At 44.5% G+C, this 21,951-nt stretch overlaps 3 protein-coding genes across 8 annotated transcripts in view; 1 reads left to right on the top strand and 2 right to left on the bottom strand.

The window, feature by feature from the left end:
- ints11 (integrator complex subunit 11) overlaps positions 1 to 6,706 on the top strand; it is a 39,006-nt gene extending 32,300 nt beyond the window's left edge. For 5 of the 6 annotated variants that reach the window (XM_078238896.1, XM_078238902.1, XM_078238898.1 and 2 more), the window contains exons 17-18: positions 2,796 to 2,925; positions 6,276 to 6,705. In XM_078238896.1, coding sequence (XP_078095022.1) covers positions 2,796 to 2,925; positions 6,276 to 6,344 — 199 coding nt within the window. In that variant the 3' untranslated portion in view covers positions 6,345 to 6,705. Of the gene's footprint in view, positions 1 to 2,795; positions 2,926 to 6,275 lie in introns of all 6 variants that reach the window. The other variant, XM_078238900.1, reaches the window with a different exon arrangement.
- pusl1 (pseudouridine synthase like 1) overlaps positions 1 to 21,951 on the bottom strand; it is a 262,904-nt gene that overhangs the window by 140,730 nt on the left and 100,223 nt on the right. The window lies entirely within an intron of this gene.
- LOC144509911 (lysophosphatidic acid receptor 6) lies at positions 12,056 to 13,066 on the bottom strand. The gene has a single exon (XM_078238905.1). It carries the CDS (start codon positions 13,064 to 13,066, stop codon positions 12,056 to 12,058), a length of 1,011 nt encoding a protein of 336 aa, XP_078095031.1.

The following is a 21,951-nucleotide window of genomic DNA, read 5'->3' as shown; positions in this document are numbered from 1 at the left end:
TAAGTTGCCCCACGTAGGTCAACAGAGGCAATAACTAGCTTCATTTCCCGGCTTGGGTCACTGTCTGTGTGGAGTTTGCACATCCTCCTCGTGTCTGCGTGGGTTTCCTCCGGGTGCTCCGGTTTCCTCCCACAGTCCAAAGATGTGCGGGTTAGGTTGATTGGCCATGCTAAAAATTGCCCTTAGTGTCGTGCGATGCGTAGGTTAGAGGGATTAGTGGGTAAGTATGTAGAGATATGGGGGGAGGACCTGGGTGGGTTTATGGTCGGTGCAGACTCGATAGGCCGAATGGCCTCTTTCTGTACTGTAGGGTTTCTATGATATTTGTCTGTATTGTAACCATAAGATACAGGGGTGGAATTAGACATCTGGAGGAAAAATAAGTGGCTGAAAAGGATAGAAAGCATTAAATAATAAACCAAGAAACAGCCAAACGTGCACACACAAGGAGCTGCAAAACTTAAATAAAATATAGTTCAAAACTGATTATTGTTCTGTTCATTGACTGCTATAATGCAGGAGGTATAAGAGAGGATTTCTTTTGTGTTTTCTCTCCATTGCTATCACAATTTTGGATCTGTGCTTATACCTTCTCAAATTTGGTGGTGTCGGTTCCTTCCACATTTGGGTCCAATGTTCCTTCTGCATTGGAATTGACTCATATTCTGTTATAACTTTTTATACAATAGCATAATCCAAAGGATGTCACGATGCTGGAGGGCCTGGGTGGAATACTCTTTTGGAGAGTTAGTGCAGACTCAATGGGCTGAATAACATCTTTCTGCACTGCAGGGATTCTAGGATATCTTCTTCAGCTGAAATAACTTCTCCCCAACATCCTGTGTGCTAACCTTTCCAAGTGTAGGCCAAAACAGATTTTTATTTAAAAAGCTGACATCCTGTCTGGAATTCTCCGACCTCGCCGGGATTATCCAGTCCTGCTGCCGTGAACAGAGATTTGGCTGAGCACCAAATTCTCCATTCTCGCTGGCAGGGGTAGCGGGATGTGCAAGACGGGAGAATTCCTGTCCCTATTTGTGTCCCTGTCTCTATCCCCCTGCGGTTACAACCAGAGATGAGAGCCTATGGAAAAGAACTCCCGTTGCACACCGGGTGACAATGTTAGAAGTGCAGGTCCCTTTAAGAGTAAGGCAGGCCGTGCTTCAGAGTGAGTTGAGAGTAGATGATGCTCATTGGAGCCTGTACTTAAGAGCTGGGTTTTTCCCCAATAGGGGGTTACCTCTGGACAGGGAGAGGATCCAGAAGGGAAGAGAAACTTGTACTTGTACTCAACTATAGTACAACAATAAAACAGTTGTGAATCAGAGAAAGTCTTCTTCTGCCTGACCCGGTAAATGGTTATCCACCTGTTAAACACGTGGGACCAGAGATTTCTCAACATAATGGGTGTGAGGTGGTTAGTGATCACCAGGACAAGCTAACGAATTAGTTTAAATCTTCGGGAAAAAGATTTCAGTGTCTAGCTCATTAGCATATTAATCATTTTTTTCGTAGAATCCCTACAGTGCAGGAGGAGGCTATTTGGCCCATCGAGTCTGCACCAACTGTCAATCCCACCCTATCCCCGTAACCCCACATATTTACCCTGCTAACCCCCCTCTGACACTAGGGTCAGTTTATCATGGCCAATCAACCTAACCTGCACATCTTTGGACTGTGGGAGGAAACCAGAGCACCCGGAGGAAACCCACGCAGACACATGGAGAATGTAAAAACTCCACACAGGCAGTGACCCGAGGATTGAACCCAGGTCCCTGGCGCTGTGAGGCAGCAGTGCTAACCACGGTGTCACCGCACTGCCCCATCTCCATGCTTCTGACAGTGCTTTCCATCAAACCCTGTGTTTAAATGTAGCTGCTTTCCAAACCTTTGCTGTGGCAAAATGGTCAGGAAAAACCCAAAATATGACACATTTCTGATCTCCATCTGGTGGCTAGGTATCCTGTTCTGGACTGGAGCCCATTATATATCTATCCAATTTACTTGCATGATAATATGGATCAATGTCATTGTCTGGGGAAAAGAGACAAGGGAGATCCAAGATGGCCCCTGGAGCATGGTGACTTCTTGCAAGCTGTGCCCAGCACACCCTCTAATTCTATCTTTTACTCTTGTTACATTCTGCACCCTCTTCTTTCCTTCTCTAAGAATGGTATGCTTTGTCTGTATAGTGCGCAAGAAACAATGCTTTTCACTGTATACTAATACATGTGACAATAATAAATCGGTGATGTGGAGATGCCGGCATTGGACTGGGGTGGGCACAGTAAGAAGTCTCTCCACACCAGGTCAAAGTCCAACAGGTTTATTTGGAATCACGAGCTTTCACCTGATGAAGGAGCAGTGCTCCGAAAGCTTGTGATTCCAAATAAAACTGTTGGACTTTAATCTGGTGTTGTGAGACTTCTTATAATAAATCAAAAAGAGTTAGTCCATTTGCTGGTGCCACTGTCCTTTGTTTGTGTCCTTGGACGTTTCCTGTTCAATTTACATTCAAACTAAAATAACTCACAACATGCTTGATAATTACAGACTGTTGGCCAAAATTTGGAATGTAATAGTAACCTCTCAATATCAATGTTATGCAAGTGTCTCCAACTTAAGTTACTGATCTTCTCAACCAAGGGAGGCTTAATGGACATGGAAATAATTTATCAGAACATTTCTTATTGTGTAAAAAGCATTAAAATGCTAAAAGGTTCCAGGATAGCTCAAGGAGACACTTTTTAAGAAGTCTATTTTAATTCTTTCCTTTCTTTATTGGTTTCTTGCAGCATCTTGAAGGACTATCCCATTCAGCATCTCCCTGATGGTTCTGTGATGGTGGAGTCCATTCTCATCAAAATCAGTGCAATGTCTGATGATCAGAGTACTAAAGATGTGTTAGTTTCATGGACTTACCAGGTGAGTGAACCCAGCTTGGAGAAGCAGGGACTTTCAGACACAGTGGGGAATCCTGCAAACCTCCCGTTTCCCTTCAGAATATTGCAAATCTTATCAAGTATCCAGCGAGAGGCTTGGCAAATGTCTTTCACAGTTCATGCACTGTTTTTATAGGTCAGTAATTGGTGAACTTGGGTAATGTCCAAAGACACCACCCCATCTAAAAATTCCTGTTCTCTAAGAAGGAGGATGACTCTGCTCGTATCCAAACCAATGCCCTTAAATAAATATGACAATCTGCAATGTGAAGTCAGATTAAAGGAAGTAGCCAATCTCCTGAGATGCCCTCGTTGCAGAATGGTATTGGTGAGCTATGGATCACTGTGTGGACATGTGTCTATGCCAGTGCGTGCCTATGCTGGCACATGTACCTACTTCCAGGGTTACCCAGAGTTTGAAACATGGCTTAACAGTCAAAACAACATATTGCCTTATCTGTGAATGGCTGCAGACCCACTGGCACAGGTTCTCTGATCTGCTTACTCTACGTACAGAATGATTGCTACGATGGTTAGCCAAATGTTGAGGAGAATTCCCTCAACTGGTGCAACAGATCCTGAACTTTTGGCAGTATCCATGCATCATGCGCTCATTGCAAAAGGGTCTGAAAGCTACTCTCTTGTTTATAAAGGCACTCTCTTCATTCTGCGATCCATTGTAGTTAATTTCAGTTAGTGAGACAGTTTGCAGATTGACCTGGACACACAAGTTGCAAGTCCCCGGCAATCTTCACATTTCCCTCACAATTGACCTCCAGGTCTAATTAGACCAACTTCGACAAGGTGGACTCGGGATCCACTGTTCAGCGTCTCCTTTATCCTCCATCTCCTCCAGTTTTGGAAGGGTTGGTGGAGCCCAGGTCTCCATAGAGGTAACTGAGTGGCCTTGAAGGGACAGGGCAGCTTAGTAATGAAACATCAGAGCTCAGACTGTGCGCAATGTGATGGGGATGAGTTGATGGGGATGAGTTAATTTGGATAATTGTATCGTGGAGGCAAGGCCCAGTTCCTGCAATCCTGACATTCACATTTCTGAAAACTAGCTTGCTATGGAGGTGGTTTATTTTTGTATTGCCCTGGCTCTGAAGTGTTGTATTTGCAGTGTTCCATGAAGCGAGTATCTTGTTGGTCGCTCCATAAGATTCGAACAAACCCTTACGGTGGATGCTGAATATTTTAAAAGTTTTTGAATACCTGTTTAAGGGAGAAAACTGATTGATTATACCCCAGCGGATATCAAGAGAGCAGAAAAAAAATATCTACATGGAATTACTGTTCACCTATTTCAAACTGATACAGAGAAATCATACATATTGTACATGTGCACAGGGAACCTTTTCAATATCAACTCCTCACCCATATGAGATGGAGATTTTACTTTCTACATATTCTATGTAGCGCAATCACAAACTATTCTTTATATTGAAGGTTTAGGAGATTATAGCTGACTGGATATACTGGGACTGGAAGGTTTGGATTATAAGGAGAGACTGGGAGTATTTTGCCTGGAGCGTAAGAGGTTTATAAAATCATGAGGGGCATAAATAAGGTGAATAGCCAAGGTCTTTTCCCCAGGGTAGGGGAGTCCAAAACTGGAGGGCATCGGCTTAAGGTGAGGGGTCGGATTTGAAAGGCACCTGAGGGACAACCTTTTCACACAGAGGGTGGTGAGTATATGGAATGAGCTGCCAGAGGAGGTGGTCGAGGCGGGTACAATTAAAACATTTAAAAGACATTTGGACAGGTACATGGATGGGAAAGTTTTAGAGGGATATGGGGCCAAATGCAGGCAAATGGGACTAGTTCAGTCTTTAGGAAACCTGGTCGGCATGGACGAGTTGGGCCGAATGGCCTGTTTCCATGCTGTATATCTGTCTGTCTCTCTATGACATGGTGTCCTCTGGTAGCTCAAAGCTAAGAAGCAACCATCTCGCGGAAGATGAGCAGATTGTAATTCTGTATCAGTGTTATTAAATGTAAGTGAGTGATTGTTCCATCTGCTGATTAGACTGTGACAGCTGGATTAAAATGGGCAACAGAGCAGAATTGATTCATCACCCCCCAGTCATCTCAGTGGGAATTGGTGCTGATTGAACACTCTTTCTGTTGAGAATTTAACTAGTTATTTATATTTACAAATTGCCCTCTGAAATTATACCATCATGATGATGTTCTTTGGAGGTTTTGTGATTGTGATTATCCCTGATTGTCACCTTTCAACATATCGTTTGCAAACTCACTTCAATTTGACAAATTAATTATTCAATTTTCCAAAAAAATCATAGATGATTTACAGTAATGACCTCTTCCATTTAATCTTAAAACCCATGACAGAAATCTGAAAAGGGAATGAAAGCCTGGATAATTTTATTTATTTATCTTTAATTACATTAACTCAGTCCTGTCTTTTACTGAGGCTGGCTGTTTCTCAGCTTATTTGTTTAATCATTTTTATCAAAGTGCTGGGTTCACTTAGTTATATGCGAATCTTCGCAAGGGTCTTTTACCCTGCTTAAGAGACGTGTATAAATTAAGTAAATAAGAATCTGTAGTGGTCTACAAACTTGTTACCCATGGCAAATTTCATCACTTTAATGAGAGAATGTGGAATTTTCCGATTTGTAACTGCCATGATTCAGACAAGGTAACTTCACAGTTGGTACCCACAATAACACTGAGTGGGCGATAGGTTACTTGGAGGTGGTTCTATTTTATGTGGTGAAGGATTTAAAAATATAAACCAAAAGGTTAACTGCAGCAGTATGGAAATTGCACCGAGTTTAATTTTACAAGTGGAACCTGATCAAATTTGAGTATGGTACCAGTTGAAAAGTTATTTGTTCAGCTTCCAACAGATGAAAGCTTTTAATTAAGCAAAGAATTCCCACCTAAAACTGAAGTGCCATTATTAACAAACAGATTACCTGTTTAACAATAACTTGCATTTATATAGTACCTTTAACACAGGAAAATTATACAAAGTGCAGCACAGAAGGAAGCCACATCGACTCTGTGCTGAAAGCCTGAGAGATTCACTGAAACAAAACTGGGGTTGTTCTAGAACATACAAGCATTTTCAAAGATGACAGGAAAAGACTGGCCAATCAACCTGCCCAATCAGGAGGTTAAAGTCTGGAACATTTCTCTCTAACCCCCTAACGCATTTGAAGCTAGTCCAGGGGTCCCATTGACCCTGATTAACCAGGTCCTCACCTCTTGTGCAAGGTCCTGCATGATTCATATACAGGTCTCACTCTCGATGCTGCTTCTGAAAGTACACTTTTTACTGACAAAGTATATTTTTTCTCCTAGGATGAAGAATTGGGAAGTTACCTGATAACCCTATTAAAGAAAGGACTACCTCAGTCCATCGCTCTCTGATCCATTGGGTTTTAGAAGCAAACAGCACAGAAGGATTACCACCTTGATATTTTTATATTCGCCTCCTATTTAAGAGTCCTGCCTTCCCGGACTCAAGTGGTTGTGTTAAATATGTTGTTGTTGATAGAGCATTGGGAATGGGAGCACTGAGATGTGTGCAACTTGTAGATTACGAGTGACTTCTTGTTTATGGAAGAGTGCTCTGCTGTCGTTCCATTTTAGTTTTCTATTCCGGCAGATCGTTGTGGGTTGAACTGGGAATTGAGAAAGGATATGGCTTACATACTGTTTTGTCTGTTATTTTACCAAAACCATGTTTGTAAAATAAAGTTTTAAAATAAGATGTTTGGATTTTATGATCCATTTTGTGTTGTTTTATGACATCCTCTGCTAAGCTAAGACGAATAGACTGGCTTTTGTAAGCATTGCCATCTGCTGGATATCTGTACCCTCGAATGCAAAGCCAACGTAAGATTGTCTATTATTACTTAACATGTAACTGGACCAGCCATATATCTACTGTGGCTGTAGGAATGAGGCGGAGGCTTGGAATTCTGCAGCGAGCATTTCACTCCCCAAAGCCTGTCCACCATCTACAAAGCACAAGTCAAGAGTGTGATGGAATGATCTTGAGAGAGGCTCCAACACTCAAGAAGCTTAACACCATCCAGAATGAAACAAGCTGCTTCTATTTGTACCCCATCAACTAACTTCAAAAAATCATTCCCTCTGTCATCAACACACCATAACTGCATTGTGTACCATCTACTAGATGCACCACAACTACTTGTCAAGAGCACCTTCCAAACATATGACTGCTATCCACATAGCAGAACAAGGGCAGGAGAGATTTCAGAACACCACCACCTGCAAATTCCTCTCCACATAACATACTGTCCTGACTTGGAAATATATCATCGCTGTTCCTTCATCAGCTCTGAATCAACATCTTGAACTTCCTACCTAACAGAACTATTACACAATTGGTACACGCACCACCACCTTCTTGAGGGCAATTAGGATTAGGCAACAAGTAGGTGCTAGCAGTGATGCCCACATCCTGTGAACACATCTAAAAGTGCCTGGAGTGAGCTTGGTTGCATGTTCCAGACAGGTTGGGCTTTTGAGGCTCCTGTCTGAAGTAGCTGTAGGCTTTATTAAGATATTTAATAGAGGACAGGAAAGCTCAACTCCAATTCATAGAACCATACAGCGCAGAAGAGGTTCTTCGGCCCATCGCATCCGCAATTTCACTCAAAATGAAAGTTGCCAATGTCCCAGAGGACCCCTTTTTAGAGAGAAAGAGTTGACGGGTAGTGATTGAACCTGTGGGCCACCACACCTCAAGCAAGGGGCAAGGTTGAGAAGATGGGGCCTTGATGATATGGCAATTGAAGCCATGCTGGTGGTGTTGCTCTGCATTATGAATCAGCTGTCCAATTAGTAGCTAGGGAGCTATGCTTTCCCTCAAAATATTCTGGACATCTAATAGAAATGGGGCTCCCAGTGAGCCTTTGTATGGGAGGACCTGTAAATCACCCCCTGATGTTGGTAAATGTTTTATGGTTTTTTTCTGGGCCTTTAGTAACTTGATCTTTTGTTGTTGGGCATTGAGGTTGTCTTGAGCATTTGCTGCAGGCCTTAGGTCTCAAGATGTCAATAAGAGGTAAGAACCCATTGTTGAGTGTGCTTCTACATGGCTCCCAGGTTTCCCTCAGCCCCTCTACTCTGAAGAGGGCCTTGTTAAGTGCTGCTCACCTTAAGGTGAACTTTGACAAACATTGACCCCTAACTCTCGGTATTTTTTTTCTCACGGAAATTGGGCTTCCATCTGGCACAAGCTGATAAGCCAGCAAGGATTGACTCGGCCCCATCTTTGGATCTGTGGGGTGATCCCAACAGGGTTGTATTAGAGGAGAGTGTCCTATAACAGTCTCTCCCACAGTTGATGAAGGGTCCCTGTCAATTCATTCGTCATATGAACTGGTGTTAATTTCTTCAACAACATAAGGCCTTAATGAGTTGACAAATTATTGTATTTTCCCAGCCCAGCAAAGGCACATATAGATTCATACAACACAGAATACATTGTGCCTGCATTAGCTATTTGAAAGTGCTATTCAATTAGTCCCACTTCCCTGATCTGAAACATAGACCATAGTCCAAATTCCAGTTGATTATTTAATATTTCTTGCCAGCTGATGAGTTTTGATACATGAAACAACATGACGTTTATGAAATAAACTCTTGGAAAGACTACACAGAAAATATTGAAGCAAAAATATATTTTTTAATTAACATTTTTCTCTTAAAATTTCTTAAAAACATATTAAAATGCAAACTAAAACTTGGGAACTAAAGACAAAAAGTAGTACTAAATTCTACACAAAAAGACAAGATTAAAATAAGACTAATGTTTCAAACAAAGAGGCCAGAGAAGGAAAGTAAAATTTTGAGGACAAAAACAGCCAGTCACCTGGAGTTTAGGTTAGTACGGTTGCTGCTGGTACATCTTCATAATGATTTGCTCAGCACTAAGCTGTGTATCACTGAACGTTACTGGAGTAATCCTTTTCATCAGCAAGTTAGTCAGGACCCTGAATGGGATTAAATTACTCGACATTATTCAATGCGCAGTGCATCATTCTGCACACAGATCCTCCCAATCACCAACAAACTATCAAGTCTTCTTGCCCTTGAATCTGAACTCGATAAGTTTTCAAATAGGATTCCACACACCATGGGGACACCACATAGATTATCAAATCCCTATCCATCCACCACCAACATTATTAACTTAGTAAGACCATTATTTCTTTAGCCACAGACATAGAAAAATTGCTTTCTGCACCACGTTCTTTTAGTTAGACAACTGACATTTAAAATGAAGATGGAGCAGTGGTGGACAACGTAAGGCCTGGGGGCCACATGCGGCCCATCTGGGTTCTGAGTGCGGCCCCACAAGACATCTTGTTGACCGTTGCCCATGGGCCGGGTTGCCACATTCACTGATTTCCATCCGCGTAGTTTTTTTCCTGCCAGCATGACTGAAGTGATTCGCATGTAAAGCAAGGGCAAGTGAAGTGAGATACGTGCTGATTGCTCACAACACTGACTGTGAGAGCCGTGCGCTCCCTCTGTGTCCAAAGTATAAATATTTCTCTTGTTTTTACCATTTGAAGTTGATAGTTCTGTTAATATATAAATGATTAAATGTTTTCTATAACTCATTATTAAATATTTGGTGTGTATTAAATGTATTTAATCCGATTTGTGGGATCATGGTTAGTGAACAAGCCCGATTACAATCTTGTGGCCCACTGAGATGGAGGGCCATTCAAGCAACCCACTCACCAGCCTGGGTTAGCCATTACTGCTTTAGTGTAAATTGTTTGAGTACAGTTTTTTACCTTTTTGTGTACTAATTGGGCTGCCAGTGTACAAGCAGAAAGCTGCAACGGAGACTGAGATTGTGCACAAAGCAGTTGCTGCAAGGGACAGGGAAGACTCCAAAAAATTGCACTGGACGCCAGTAACCAAATCACAGGCTTCCTGTCACCTACTAAATGCTAATCCATGGTCTATGGGCTTGAAATGCTAAAGGAAACAGATGGGAGTTGGAGAGAAACTATTTCTCGTAGTTTGGAATGAAGGACTAGGTAATATAGTCAAAACATTAGAACATAGAACATAGAAAAACTACAGCACAAACAGGCCCTTCGGCCCATAAGTTGCGCTGGTCATGTCCCTATCTACCTAGGCTTATAAATAGGCTTACCTATAATCCTCAATCCTATTAAGTCCCATGTACTCATCCGGAAGTCTCTTAAAAGTCTCTTGCCTCCACCACCACTGACGGCAGCTGATTCCACTCACCCACCACCCTCTGAGTGAAAAGCTTACCCCTGACATCTCCTCTGTACCTACTCCCCAGCACCTTAAACCTGTGTCCTCTCGTAGCAGCCATTTCAGCCCTGGGAAAAAGCCTCTGAGAATCCACCCGATCTATACCTCTCAACATCTTGTAAACCTCTATGCAGGTCACCTCTCATCCTTCGTCTCTCCAAGGAGAAAAGACCGAGCTCCCTCAACCTATCCTCATAAGGCATGCCACCCAATCCAGGCAACATCCTTGTAAATCTCCTCTGCACCCTTTCTATGACTTCCACATCCTTTCTGTAATGAGGCGACCAGAACTGGGCACAGTACTCCAGGTGGGGTCTGACAAGGGTCTTATAAAGCTGCATCATTATCCCTTGACTCCTAAACTCAATCCCTTGAATGATGAAGGCCAGCACACCATACGCCTTCTTAACCACCTCCTCCACCTGCGAGGCCGATTTAAGAGTCCTATGGACCCGGACCCCAAGGTCCTTCTGATCCTCTACACTGCTAAGAGTCTTACCCCTGATATTATACTCCTTCATCCCATTTGACCTGCCAAAATGGACCACTACACATTTATCCGGGTTGAAGTCCATCTGCCACTTCTCCGCCCAGTCTTGCATCCTACCTATGTCACTCTGCAGCTTCTGACATCCCTCCAAACTTTCCACAACACCACCAACCTTCGTGTCGTCGGCAAACTTGCCAACCCATCCCTCCACTTCCTCATCCAGGTCATTTATGAAGATGACAAACAGCAAGGGTCCCAGAACAGATCCCTGGAGCACTCCACTGGTGATCGACCTCCATTCAGAAAAAGACCCATCTACAACCACTCTCTGTCTTCTGTAGGCAAGCTAGTTCTGGATCCACAAGGCAACAGCCCCTTGGATCCCATGCCCTCTCACTTTCTCGAGAAGTCTTGTATGGGGGACCTTATCGAACGCCTTGCTGAAGTCCATGTAAACCACATCTACCGCTTTTCCTTCATCAATGTGTTTAGTCACATTTTCAAAGAACTCCACCAGGCTCGTAAGGCACGATTTGCCTTTGACAAAGCCGTGCTGACTACTTTTGAGCATATTAAACCTCTCTAAATGTTCATAAATCCTGTCCCTCCAAAATATTGGAGCAAGACCTTTCAGGAGTGAAATTAGGAGACATTTCAACACACAAGAGGGTGGAATTTGGAAACCTCTTCCAAAAATGGCAACTGATGCCAGAGAAATGGTTAATTTTAAGTCTGAGATTGATAGACTTTTCTTAATCAAGGGACATGGAGTGAAGGTGGGTGTGAATTAAGGTTCGGCCGTGATCTCACCGGCAGAACAGGCTCGAGGAACTAATTGGACACCCTCCTGTTCCCATGTTCTTGACTACAGCATTGAGATGGGAAAGCTGTGAATTGTCACCTTGACTTCAAATCCCAGCCCAGGCAGTCTCACAACCAGAGCGACACAGTGGCACAGTGGTTAGCACTGTCTGTCTCTCCCTCACAGTGCCAGGGACCCAGGTTCAATTCCCGGCTTGGGTCACTGTGTGAAGTTTGCGCGTTCTCCCCATGTCTGCGTGGATTTCCTCCGGGTGCTCCGGTTTCCTCCCACAGTCTGAAAGATGTGTTGGTTAGGGTGCATTGGCTGTGCTAAATTGACCTTTAGTGTCAGGGAGATCGGCAGGGTAAATAAATGGAGTTATAGGGAGAGGGTCTGGGTGGGACTGTGGTTGGTGCAGACTTGATGGGCCAAATGGCCTCCTTCTGGACTATAGGGATTCTATGATTCTATTCAGACCCCAAGTCACCGAGTTCCTCCATGTGTTCGCCAGTGTCAGAGTTCACTTTTCTGCCAGGATATAGTGCTAACCTGCTGGGCCGATTTTGTTTGTCTGTGGAGATTTATAACTTGCTGAATGGATCTCTTCTTTCGACTGTAACGCAACTTAAAATGGGTGGTTGCAAAGTAGTATATCAGAGGGTCTAAGCAGCTGTTGAGGCTGGCTAAGGCCATGGTAATCCGTCTGAACTTGTAGAGGAAGCTGCTGAAGGCACAGTTCCGAATAAGTTGCAGGCGAGCAAGGAAATGGAAAAGATGGGTGACGTGGTAAGGGACAAAACAAAGAACGGAGATCACCAAAATGACCCGGATCATCGTCAGAGCCTTTTCACTGAAGGCACTGCGTTTAAGCTGGGCTATTTTCTTGGCCGCCAAAGGGTAAAATACGACGATGATCGTGAAGGGGATGATGAAACCAAACACGAGAGCCACAATGTTATAGGCTGCCATCCTCTTGCTCAGGGTCTCGGGGTCAAAGTTCTCGAAGCAAGCTGTGGTGTTGTTTTTGAAGGTGCTATTTAGTGACCCGCTGAGGACCAAGGAGAGCATGATGGTCAAGGAGCACGCCCACACCAGAACCGTGCCCAACGTGGAGAAGTGCGTGTTTCTCATCCTGATGTATCGTCTCGGGTGGACCACCGCGATGTATCGGTCCAGACAAATAAGGCTGAGAAAAATGACGCTGATGTATATGTTAGCAAAGTAGAAGGTGCCCGTAATCCGGCACATTATGTCTCCAAAGGGCCAATCGTTTTTTTTTATGTGGTAGTAGATACGGAAGGGCAAGGTACAAATGTAAATGATGTCTACGACAGCCAGGTTCGTGATGTACACATAGGATGGGGAGGCTTTCTTCATTCTCTTGGTCAGTAAACATAAAGCCAAAACATTCCCAGTCAAGCCCAGGATGAACACAATGCTGTAGACCACTGGAAATAAATAGTACTGGAAATTAGCTTCAAGATGGCAATTCACGTCTGTGGAAGATTCTACTGAGTTGTTCATGTTTGTGTCTCACGTCAGTTGACCCTCTGACTCCGTTATACGATCGGTGGTGCGTCTTTTAAGGAGATCTGGACACACAAAAAAATTAAAATGTTACCAGGGGAATTGCTTTCAGCAAGGATCACAGCTGGCGTTTTTATTAAGCAAACCTTTTTTCATCTTGGATCGACCATCCAGAAACCAACCAAGGAAAGCCTTACTTCTGACAAACAGTGACAGGAATTTTGGGAAGGGTGTCAGGTGATGTTGCCAATCGCGATTAAATGTAATCATAGAATCATCGAGCGCAGAAGAGGCCCTTCAGCCCATCGACTCTGCACTTGAATGTTATGATGTGCCAAGTACTCACCCTACTTTTTAAAAGAATATGAGGCAATCCACCTCTACCACCCTCCCAGGCAGCACATTCCTGACCGTCACCACCCTCTGGGTAAAAATGATTTTCCTCACATCCCCCCCTAAACCTCACCTTGAACCTATGCCCCCTCGTGACTGACCCTTCAACTAAGGGGAACAGCTGCACCTTATCCACTCTGTCCATGTCTCTCATAATCTTGTACACCTCGATCAGGTCGCCCCTCAGTCTTCTCTGCTCCAATGTAAACAACCCAAGCCATGCCAACCGCTCTTCATAACTTAAAAGTTCCATCTCATGCAGCATCCTGGTGAATCTCCTCTGCACCCCCTTCCAGTGCAAGCATAGGTTTCATCATGTGACGTTCCCCAACTTCACCCCCCCACCCCCTGCTCCAGCCATTCATGGGACAACGCATGTATCCATGTGTCACCTTTCTACTCCAATTGGAAAGCAAAAAGACTCATTACCCAACTGGGTGATGATTGACTATCAGCCAAACAGCTCCATTTTCAATATTTTCATATCTTGTAAAGGAATTTTTAAAAAAGTTTCTCACATCCCAATGATTTCTCTCTCGGACTGCACACAGCATGTTCTGGAGCTTGATTTTCAATTGCTGGAGACTCCAGTGTTAGGGAATAACACACATCTATGGATTCAGTGGATACAGTGTGTGTGCGTTGGGTGATAAAACTTTAACTTTAAACTTAAGTTGGGTATTAGGAAGCAATTGGATATTTATTCTTGAAGAAGGCACTTAAATAGTGACTTGTACAAACTCAGGACTTTCCACAGCACTTCCCACGAGCTACACAGTGTCACAGTGGTTAGCACTGCTGCCAGGGAGATGGGTTCAATTCCCGGCTTGGGTCATTGTGTGTGTGTGTGTGTGGAGTTTGCATGTTCTCCCCATGTCTGCGTGGGTTTCCTCCGAGTGCTCCGGTCTCCTCCCACGCTCCAAAGATGTGCGGGTTAGGTTGATTGGCCATGCTAAATTGCCCCTTAGTGTCAAGGGGAACTGGTTAGAGTAAATGCATGGGGTTATGGGGATCGGGCCAGGGTGGGATTGTGGTCGGTGCAGACTCAATGGGTTGAATGGCCTCCTTCTGCACTGGAGTGATTCTATGATTCACTTTACAGCCAATACCGTGAAGTACTAAGATGCAGTCACTGGTATACAGCGGAAATTTCAGCCAGTTTGCCCATGCAGGTTCCTACTAAACAGCACTGTTATAATGGCCATAATGTTGATCGAGTCGGAGAGAACTTCCCTGCTCTCCGTCAAAATTAATCTCATGAGATTTTTTATGGTTAGCTGATCAGGGCCACCTCTGATCAGAAAGATTGAGAGATCATTCCCGAAACACACAGAGGTGCACACAGCAAACATGACCAACAAAGTGACATGCTCATTATCATGCCGTGTACATGTGGGAGTTGTATTCTATGGCAGGGTTCAATTACAGCCTTGGGTCACTGTCTGTGTGGAGTTTGCATGTTCTCCCTGTGTCTGCGTGGGTTTCCTCCAGGTACTCCGGTTTCCTCCCACATTCCAAAGATGTGCGGGTTAGGTTGATTGGCCGTGCTAAATTGGCCCCGAGATGTGTAGCTTAGGGGGATTGGCAGGGTAAATACGTGGAGTTACAGGGATAGGGTCTGGGTGGGATGCTCTGTTGGAGAGTCAGTGCAGACTCGATGGGCTGAATGGCCTGCTTCTGCACTGTAGGGATTCTATGATGATGCTTATCTAACTTTCCTAACAACGTTCGCCCATTTGAACTGAGGATCTCGGGGCATTTAAAGGTTACAAGCTTGGAACTTACTGTTGCAACAGTTAATCACTGGGTTAAATTGCCTCTCCTGAACCAGGCCAATTGCTTTTTTAAGTTTTTCATATATTTAGCTGGCTCTCTAACTTTAGAAGCGGGGCTGATAGCCTGCTGGTTTTCCTCCCAACCTGAAGTGTGAGTTCATTGTGCTTCTGATGAATGTAGGTGTTTGACTAACATATATCCTGAACCCAAGGAGGCAACTCTCACCAATTCCTACAGGTACACCATAGCAAGCATCATTTCCGGATGTATCACAGCTTGGTATATCTCCTGCTCTGACCAAGACCGCAAGAAACTACAAATGGTTGTGAACATAGCCCAGTCCATCACACAAACCCAGCCTCCCATCTATTTACCCTGTCTACACTTCCTGCTGCCTCGGAAAAGCAGCCAGCATAATTAAGGACCCCACGCATCCTGGACATTCTCTCTTCTACCTTCTTCCATCAGGAAAAAGATACAAAAGTCTAAGGTCACGTACCAACCGACTCAAGAACAGCTTCTTCCCTGCTGCCGTCAGACTTTTGAACAGACCTACCAGGTAGAGAAAGGTGTAGATCTTTCTCTACATCCTAGCTATGACTGTAACACTCTGCACTCTCTCCTTTCCTTCTCCCCTATGTACTCTATGAACGGTATGCTTTGTCTGTATAGCGTGCAAGAAACAATACTTTTCACTGTATCCCAATACATGTCATGATGTAGAGATGCCGGCGTTGGAATGGAATAAACACAGTAAGAAGTCTCACAACACCAGGTTAAAGTCCAACAGGTTTATTTGGTAGCAAAAGCCACTAGCTTTCAGAGAGCTGCTCCTTCGTCAAGTAATTGGGAATTCTGTTCACAAACAGGGCATATAAAGACACAAACTCAATTTACAAAATAATGGTTGGAAAGCGAGTCTTTACAGGTAATCAAGTCTTAAAAAGGTACAGACAATGTGAGTGGAGAGAGCGTTAAGCACAGGTTAAAGAGATGTGTATTGTCTCCAGACAGGACAGTTAGTGAGATTTTGCAAGCCGTGGGGTTACAGATAGTGTGACATGAACCCAAGATCCCGGTCGAGGCCGTCCTCATGTGTGCGGAACTTGGCTATCAGTCTCTGCTCAGCGACTCTGCGTTGTCGTGTGTCGTGAAGGCCGCCTTGGAGAACGCTTACCCAAAGATCAGAGGCCGAATGCCCTCCCGAATGGGGAACACTTCAGCGGTCACGGGCATTCAGCCTCTGATCTTCGGGTAAGCGTTCTCCACGACACACGATAACGCAGAGTCGCTGAGCAGAGACTGATAGCCAAGTTCCGCACACATGAGGACGGCCTCAACCGGGATCTTGGGTTCATGTCACACTATCTGTAACCCCCGCGACTTGCCTGGGCTTGCAAAATCTCACTAACTGTCCTGTCTGGAGACAATACACATCTCTTTAACCTGTGCTTAACGCTCTCTCCACTCACATTATCTGTACCTTTAAGACTTGATTACTTGTAAAGACTCGCTTTCCAACCATTATTCTGTAAATTGAGTTTGTGTCTTTATATGCCCTGTTTGTAAACAGAACTCCCACTCACCTGACGAAGGAGCAGCGCTCCAAAAGCTAGTGGCTTTTGCTACCAAATAAACCTGTTGGACTTTAATCTGGTGTTGTGAGACTTATTACTTCCAATACATGTGACAATAATCAATCAAATCAAATCACATTTAATTCCAGTTGAAATTTGTTATTGTCACTTATATGAGATGATTAAATCACATTAAATAGTTTCATTTCCTGTTTTTCACTTTCTCACCTTAGAAGAACATAGACATTGCCATTTTCTGGATATCAATTTTATAGATAAAGGAGTGGAATAATAGCAGAATATACAATATTGTGTACAACACTCACCAGGTCTGGCTCACGGTCTTACAGATATGATCCTTCCTGGCTTTACAATAATCTCAGCGATTGAAAGGGTTTTGAAAGTCAGGACCCTGCGAAGCGAGTGGCTCTCAAACACATTCACTTCACTTCTCAGACAGCGACCTCACCCCACACATTGCAACAGCGACCAATGGTTTAGATCACAGGTGACCTCCTCTGCAAACGACAAGGGAGTGAAGCAGACTGCTTTGCACGGCACAGAGCGTCCTACAATTCAGCACCTAAAGGATGTCTACAGATGCTTTCTGTTCTCCTACACACAATTAAAAATAGTTCTTGGACCACAGCGTCCTACTCCATTTGACACGTCATTTCCTGTTAAGCACATAGGTTTGTGTATTGTTAAACAAACTCAGTCCTAATTGAAACTTGTTTTGTCTCTTATATGCTGGAGTATTTGAATGGCTTTAGAATCATGGAATCCCTACAGTACAGAAGGAGGCCATTTGACCCAGCAAGTCTGCACCGCCAACAATCCCAAGGCCTTATCCTCGTAACCCCACGTATTTACCCTGCACTACGGGGCAATTTACTTCAAAATACTCTGGGATTTAACACACTAATAAAGACTATTAGAATAGAGTGGATTAGCTTAGGGTAAGAATCACCTTATATCATAGACTCCTGCAGTGCAGAAGGAGGCCATTTGGCCCATCGAGTCTGCACCGACCACAAACCCCCCAGGCCCTATCCCCATAATCCCATGCATTTACCTTAGCTAGGCCCTCAGACACTAATGGGGAAATTTAGCATGGCCAATCCACCTAACCCGCACATCTTTTGATTGTGGGAGGAAACTGGAGCACCCGGAGGAAACCCATGCAGACACGGGGAGAACTTGCAAACTCCACACAGGCAGTGGCCCAAGCTGGGAGTTGAACCCGCGTCCCAGGCGCTGTGAGGCAGCGGTGCCATATATATTTTACAGAGGTCGCATAGAAACACATATAACCACAGTTAGAGAATTTAAACATGTGTCTTTGAAAGTGTATTATTAAACAGACATGCATCTTGATTAATGCCAGTGTTCTAAGGCATCATGGGAAAAAGGCCAGTAAAGTGAACCACATTCCATACACCCATAGAAGCATAGCTCTTATCAGCATGAGTACCAGGCAGCTCAGTGAACGAGACACTCATTGAACAAGGACAAGCTGGTGAATCCAGATAGCTAATGAATCGGCCAGATAAGAGTCCGGGACAGGTGGCTATGAGAAAATCAGGCAGAAACCGCGAGAACTTATTGTTCCCATGCTGTCAGAGAATATCTGTGATTGGCCGAGGTATATGACATTTACTAATAATGATTGATCTGTACTAATGATAATTGGTTCATATCCGACTGGGATGAGCGAGTGGGTGTGTATAATGTCTTTTGGAAGTTGTATAATTGTATTGTCACTGTGTTGTAACTTCAACATGCGTTAGCCTTTCACCAGGATACTGTGTCGCGAGTCTTTGTACTAGCTAAATTTAAACTCAATAATTAGCCTCAGATAAAAACCCTTACAGTGACATTCGGATCATCAAGCCTGCATAGACAACAATTCCACCCAGGCCTTATCCCCGAACCCCATTTACCCTGCTAATCCCCCCCCCCGACACTAAGGGGCAATTTATCATGGCCAATTAACCTAACCCGCATATCTTTGGACTGTGGGAGGAAACTGGAGCACCCAGAGGAAACCCACGCAGACATGGGGAGAATGTGCAAACTCCACACAGACATTGACCCGAGGCTGGAATTGAACCCAGGTCCCTGGCACTGTGAGGCAGCACTGTGCCACCGTGCCGCCCATAGTAAATGTTTTAAACTACAACATCTATAATCCCAACAATTTCTTATACGTCCAAACCCTGTGAATTTGTAAGATGATATTAAGTTTTATCTCTCTGATTGTAGTTTCAGTAATTACTGAACTTCAATTGTGCTGTAATTAAAGACATCACAGAACCAGTGGTGCCTGGCTTTTCCATTCTGAATGACTGGACTGCCTGAGAATGAATGGGTAAATTCACACAACACAAACCATTCGAAATTGCAGGAATGGGTGAAAGCACATCAGGTTCATGTGGGCAGCAAGGTGGCACAGTGGTTAGCACTGCTGTCTCACAACACCAGAGATCTGGGTTCAATTCCGGCCTTGGGTCACTGTCTGTGTGGAATTTGCACACTCTCCCCGTGTCTGTGTGTTTCCGCCGGGTGCTCCGGTTTCCTCCCACACTCGAAAGATGTGTGGGTTAAGTTGATTGATTTGATTTTTTTTTTTATTTGATTGATTATTGTCACATGTATTAGTATACATTGAAAAGTATTGTTTCTGGTGCACTATACAGACAAACCATACTGTTCATTGAGAAAGAGAGGGTGCAGACTGTGTTAGACCATGCTAAATTGCCCCTTGGTGCCCAAGAGGTGTAGGTGTGATTGATTAGCCATGGTAAATGTCTGGTGGTACTGGGCTGGGGAGAATGCTTGGGTAAGGCAATCTGTCAGAGAGTCAAGAACAAAGAAAATTACAGCACAGGAACAGGTCCTTCGGCCTTCCAAGCCTGCACTGACCATGTTGCCCGACTCAACTAAAACCCCCTACCCTTCCGGGGATCATATCCCTCTATTCCCATCCTATTCATGTATTTGTCAAGACGCCCCTTAAAACTCACTATCTTATCTGTTTCCACTATCTCCCCCGGCAGCAGTTCCAGGCACCCACCACTCTCTTGTGTAAAAAACTTGCCTCGTACATCTCCTTTAAACCTTGCCCCTCACACCTTAAACCTATGCCTCCTAGTAATTGACTCTTCCATCCTGGGAAAAAGCTTCTGACTATCCATTCTGTCCATGTCCCTCATAATCTTGCCAGTGCAGACTCAATGGGCCAAATGGCCTCCTTCTGCACTGTAGCGATTCTATGATGAGGATCGGACCTGTTGGAATTGTCAATCCAATCATCAGAGCTCCATTCTCAATCCATTCTCCAAAAAATATCTGATCAAGTTTAAACCTGAATACTGCCCAGTTCAGCATCTTCCCTGGCAACAAGCCTTTGGGTGATTTCCCTTCTAGTTCCTAACTCTGATTTTTACCATGGGTCTAGCACACTCATATCACTCTTGCCAGCCCACATGTCTTCACCAGGTGTTGCAGGTTGTCAGCAACCCAGAGGAAAAAGGATGACAGCCTCAAGGAGTCTGGATCCCCCTTCAACTAACATGGCCTTGAGGGTCTTGATTCAACGAGTCTGATACAGGGGCATGTCCTCTACCCAGGTTCCAGGAAACACACCAATCTCACCCCTCTGGCAGGGAGACGGTTGCCCAGGACGTCAGTGCGATTGGTAATTGTCGAAAGTGCCATGCAGTGCAGGAAGTGGATAAGTGATCTCATCCTCTCCAACAGGGTAAGTCATCCTTCAACTCCCTCCAATATCAAAATCTCACCGTGGCATCATGTACTCAAATGGCTTCCCTCTTCACAGATCTCGCACATCCATTAACGAGGGACACAAAGCAACACTCAGTCTCTCATGGACACTTCCACGTCACCACCCTCCCCCCATCTGTCATGTCGTTCACACTCCATCCTCTGGCCCTTTCTGGGGAGAATTGCATTTCAAACAGACTCTGCCCTGTCCCTCTGATCACATGCTTTTCTTACTGCTTCACACAGGGCAAGCTGGCCCTCAACAATGTGAGCGAGCCCAGATCGGAGGAAGAACAGCAGAGGACAGTGGCCCTCGTGGAATTCGAGGAGGCTGCAGCTGAGTTTGCTGGGGAGGTTAGAGATCACTCCTGTGGCAACACGCAGATTAGCCTCTCCCAACGAGCTAGCACGGATCTCAGCTCCTCAATCCTGACAATCACAGTGCACTCTGAGCTATTCACTAAAACTGTCACTTATTTATTGCAGGCACGAGCAGATCCAGGCCATCCACGCAGCCGAGCAACGCTCCAAGCCCTTGGAGCACATCCGAGAATGAAGAGGCTCAAGAAGGTCCATCGCAGCACTCAACTGCACCCTCCACCAGTGCAGAGACAGACACCTCGGTGGGGCATAGCTCTACATTAAACTCAGGGTAACTTTTAAGAAGAACACCACACTGACACGTCCCCACAGCAGTCAGAGGCAGGGGCACCCCAGCTATCCTCTACTCGGATTTTGATTTGATTTGATTCATTATTGTCACATGTATTAGTATACAGTGAAAAGTATTGTTTCTTGCGCGCAATACAAAGCATACCATTCATAGAGAAGGAAAGGGGAGGGTGCAGAATGCAGCATTACAGTCATAGCTAGGGTGTAGAGAAATATCAGCTTAGTGCGAGGTAGGTCCATTCAAAAGTCTGACGGCAGCAGGAAAGAAGCTGTTCTTGAAGTAGGTGGATGAGACTATGTCGGGGGCGCATGGGGTCCTTGATTTATGCTGGCTGCTTTTCTGAGACAGCGGGAAGTGTAGACAGAGTCAATGGATGGGAGGCTGGTTTGAGTGATCGACTGGGCTACGTTCACAACCCTTTGTAGTTTCTTGCGGTCTTGGGCAGAGCAGGAGCCATACCAAGCTGTGATACAATCAGAAAAAATGCTTTCTTTGGTGCATTTCTAAAAGTTGATGAGAGTCATAGTGGACATGTCGAATTTCCATAGTCTTCTGAGAAAGTAGAGGCATTGGTGGGTTTTCTTAACTATAGTGTCGGCATGAGGGGACCAGGTTGTTGACGATCTGGACACCTAAAAACGCGAAGCTCCCGACCATTTCGAATGGCCTCCTTCTGC

Source organism: Mustelus asterias, chromosome 22 (genome assembly GCF_964213995.1).
Source record: "Mustelus asterias chromosome 22, sMusAst1.hap1.1, whole genome shotgun sequence".
In the NCBI taxonomy this organism is placed as follows: Eukaryota; Metazoa; Chordata; class Chondrichthyes; order Carcharhiniformes; family Triakidae; genus Mustelus; species Mustelus asterias.
This window is presented reverse-complemented; position numbering and strand designations above follow the sequence as displayed.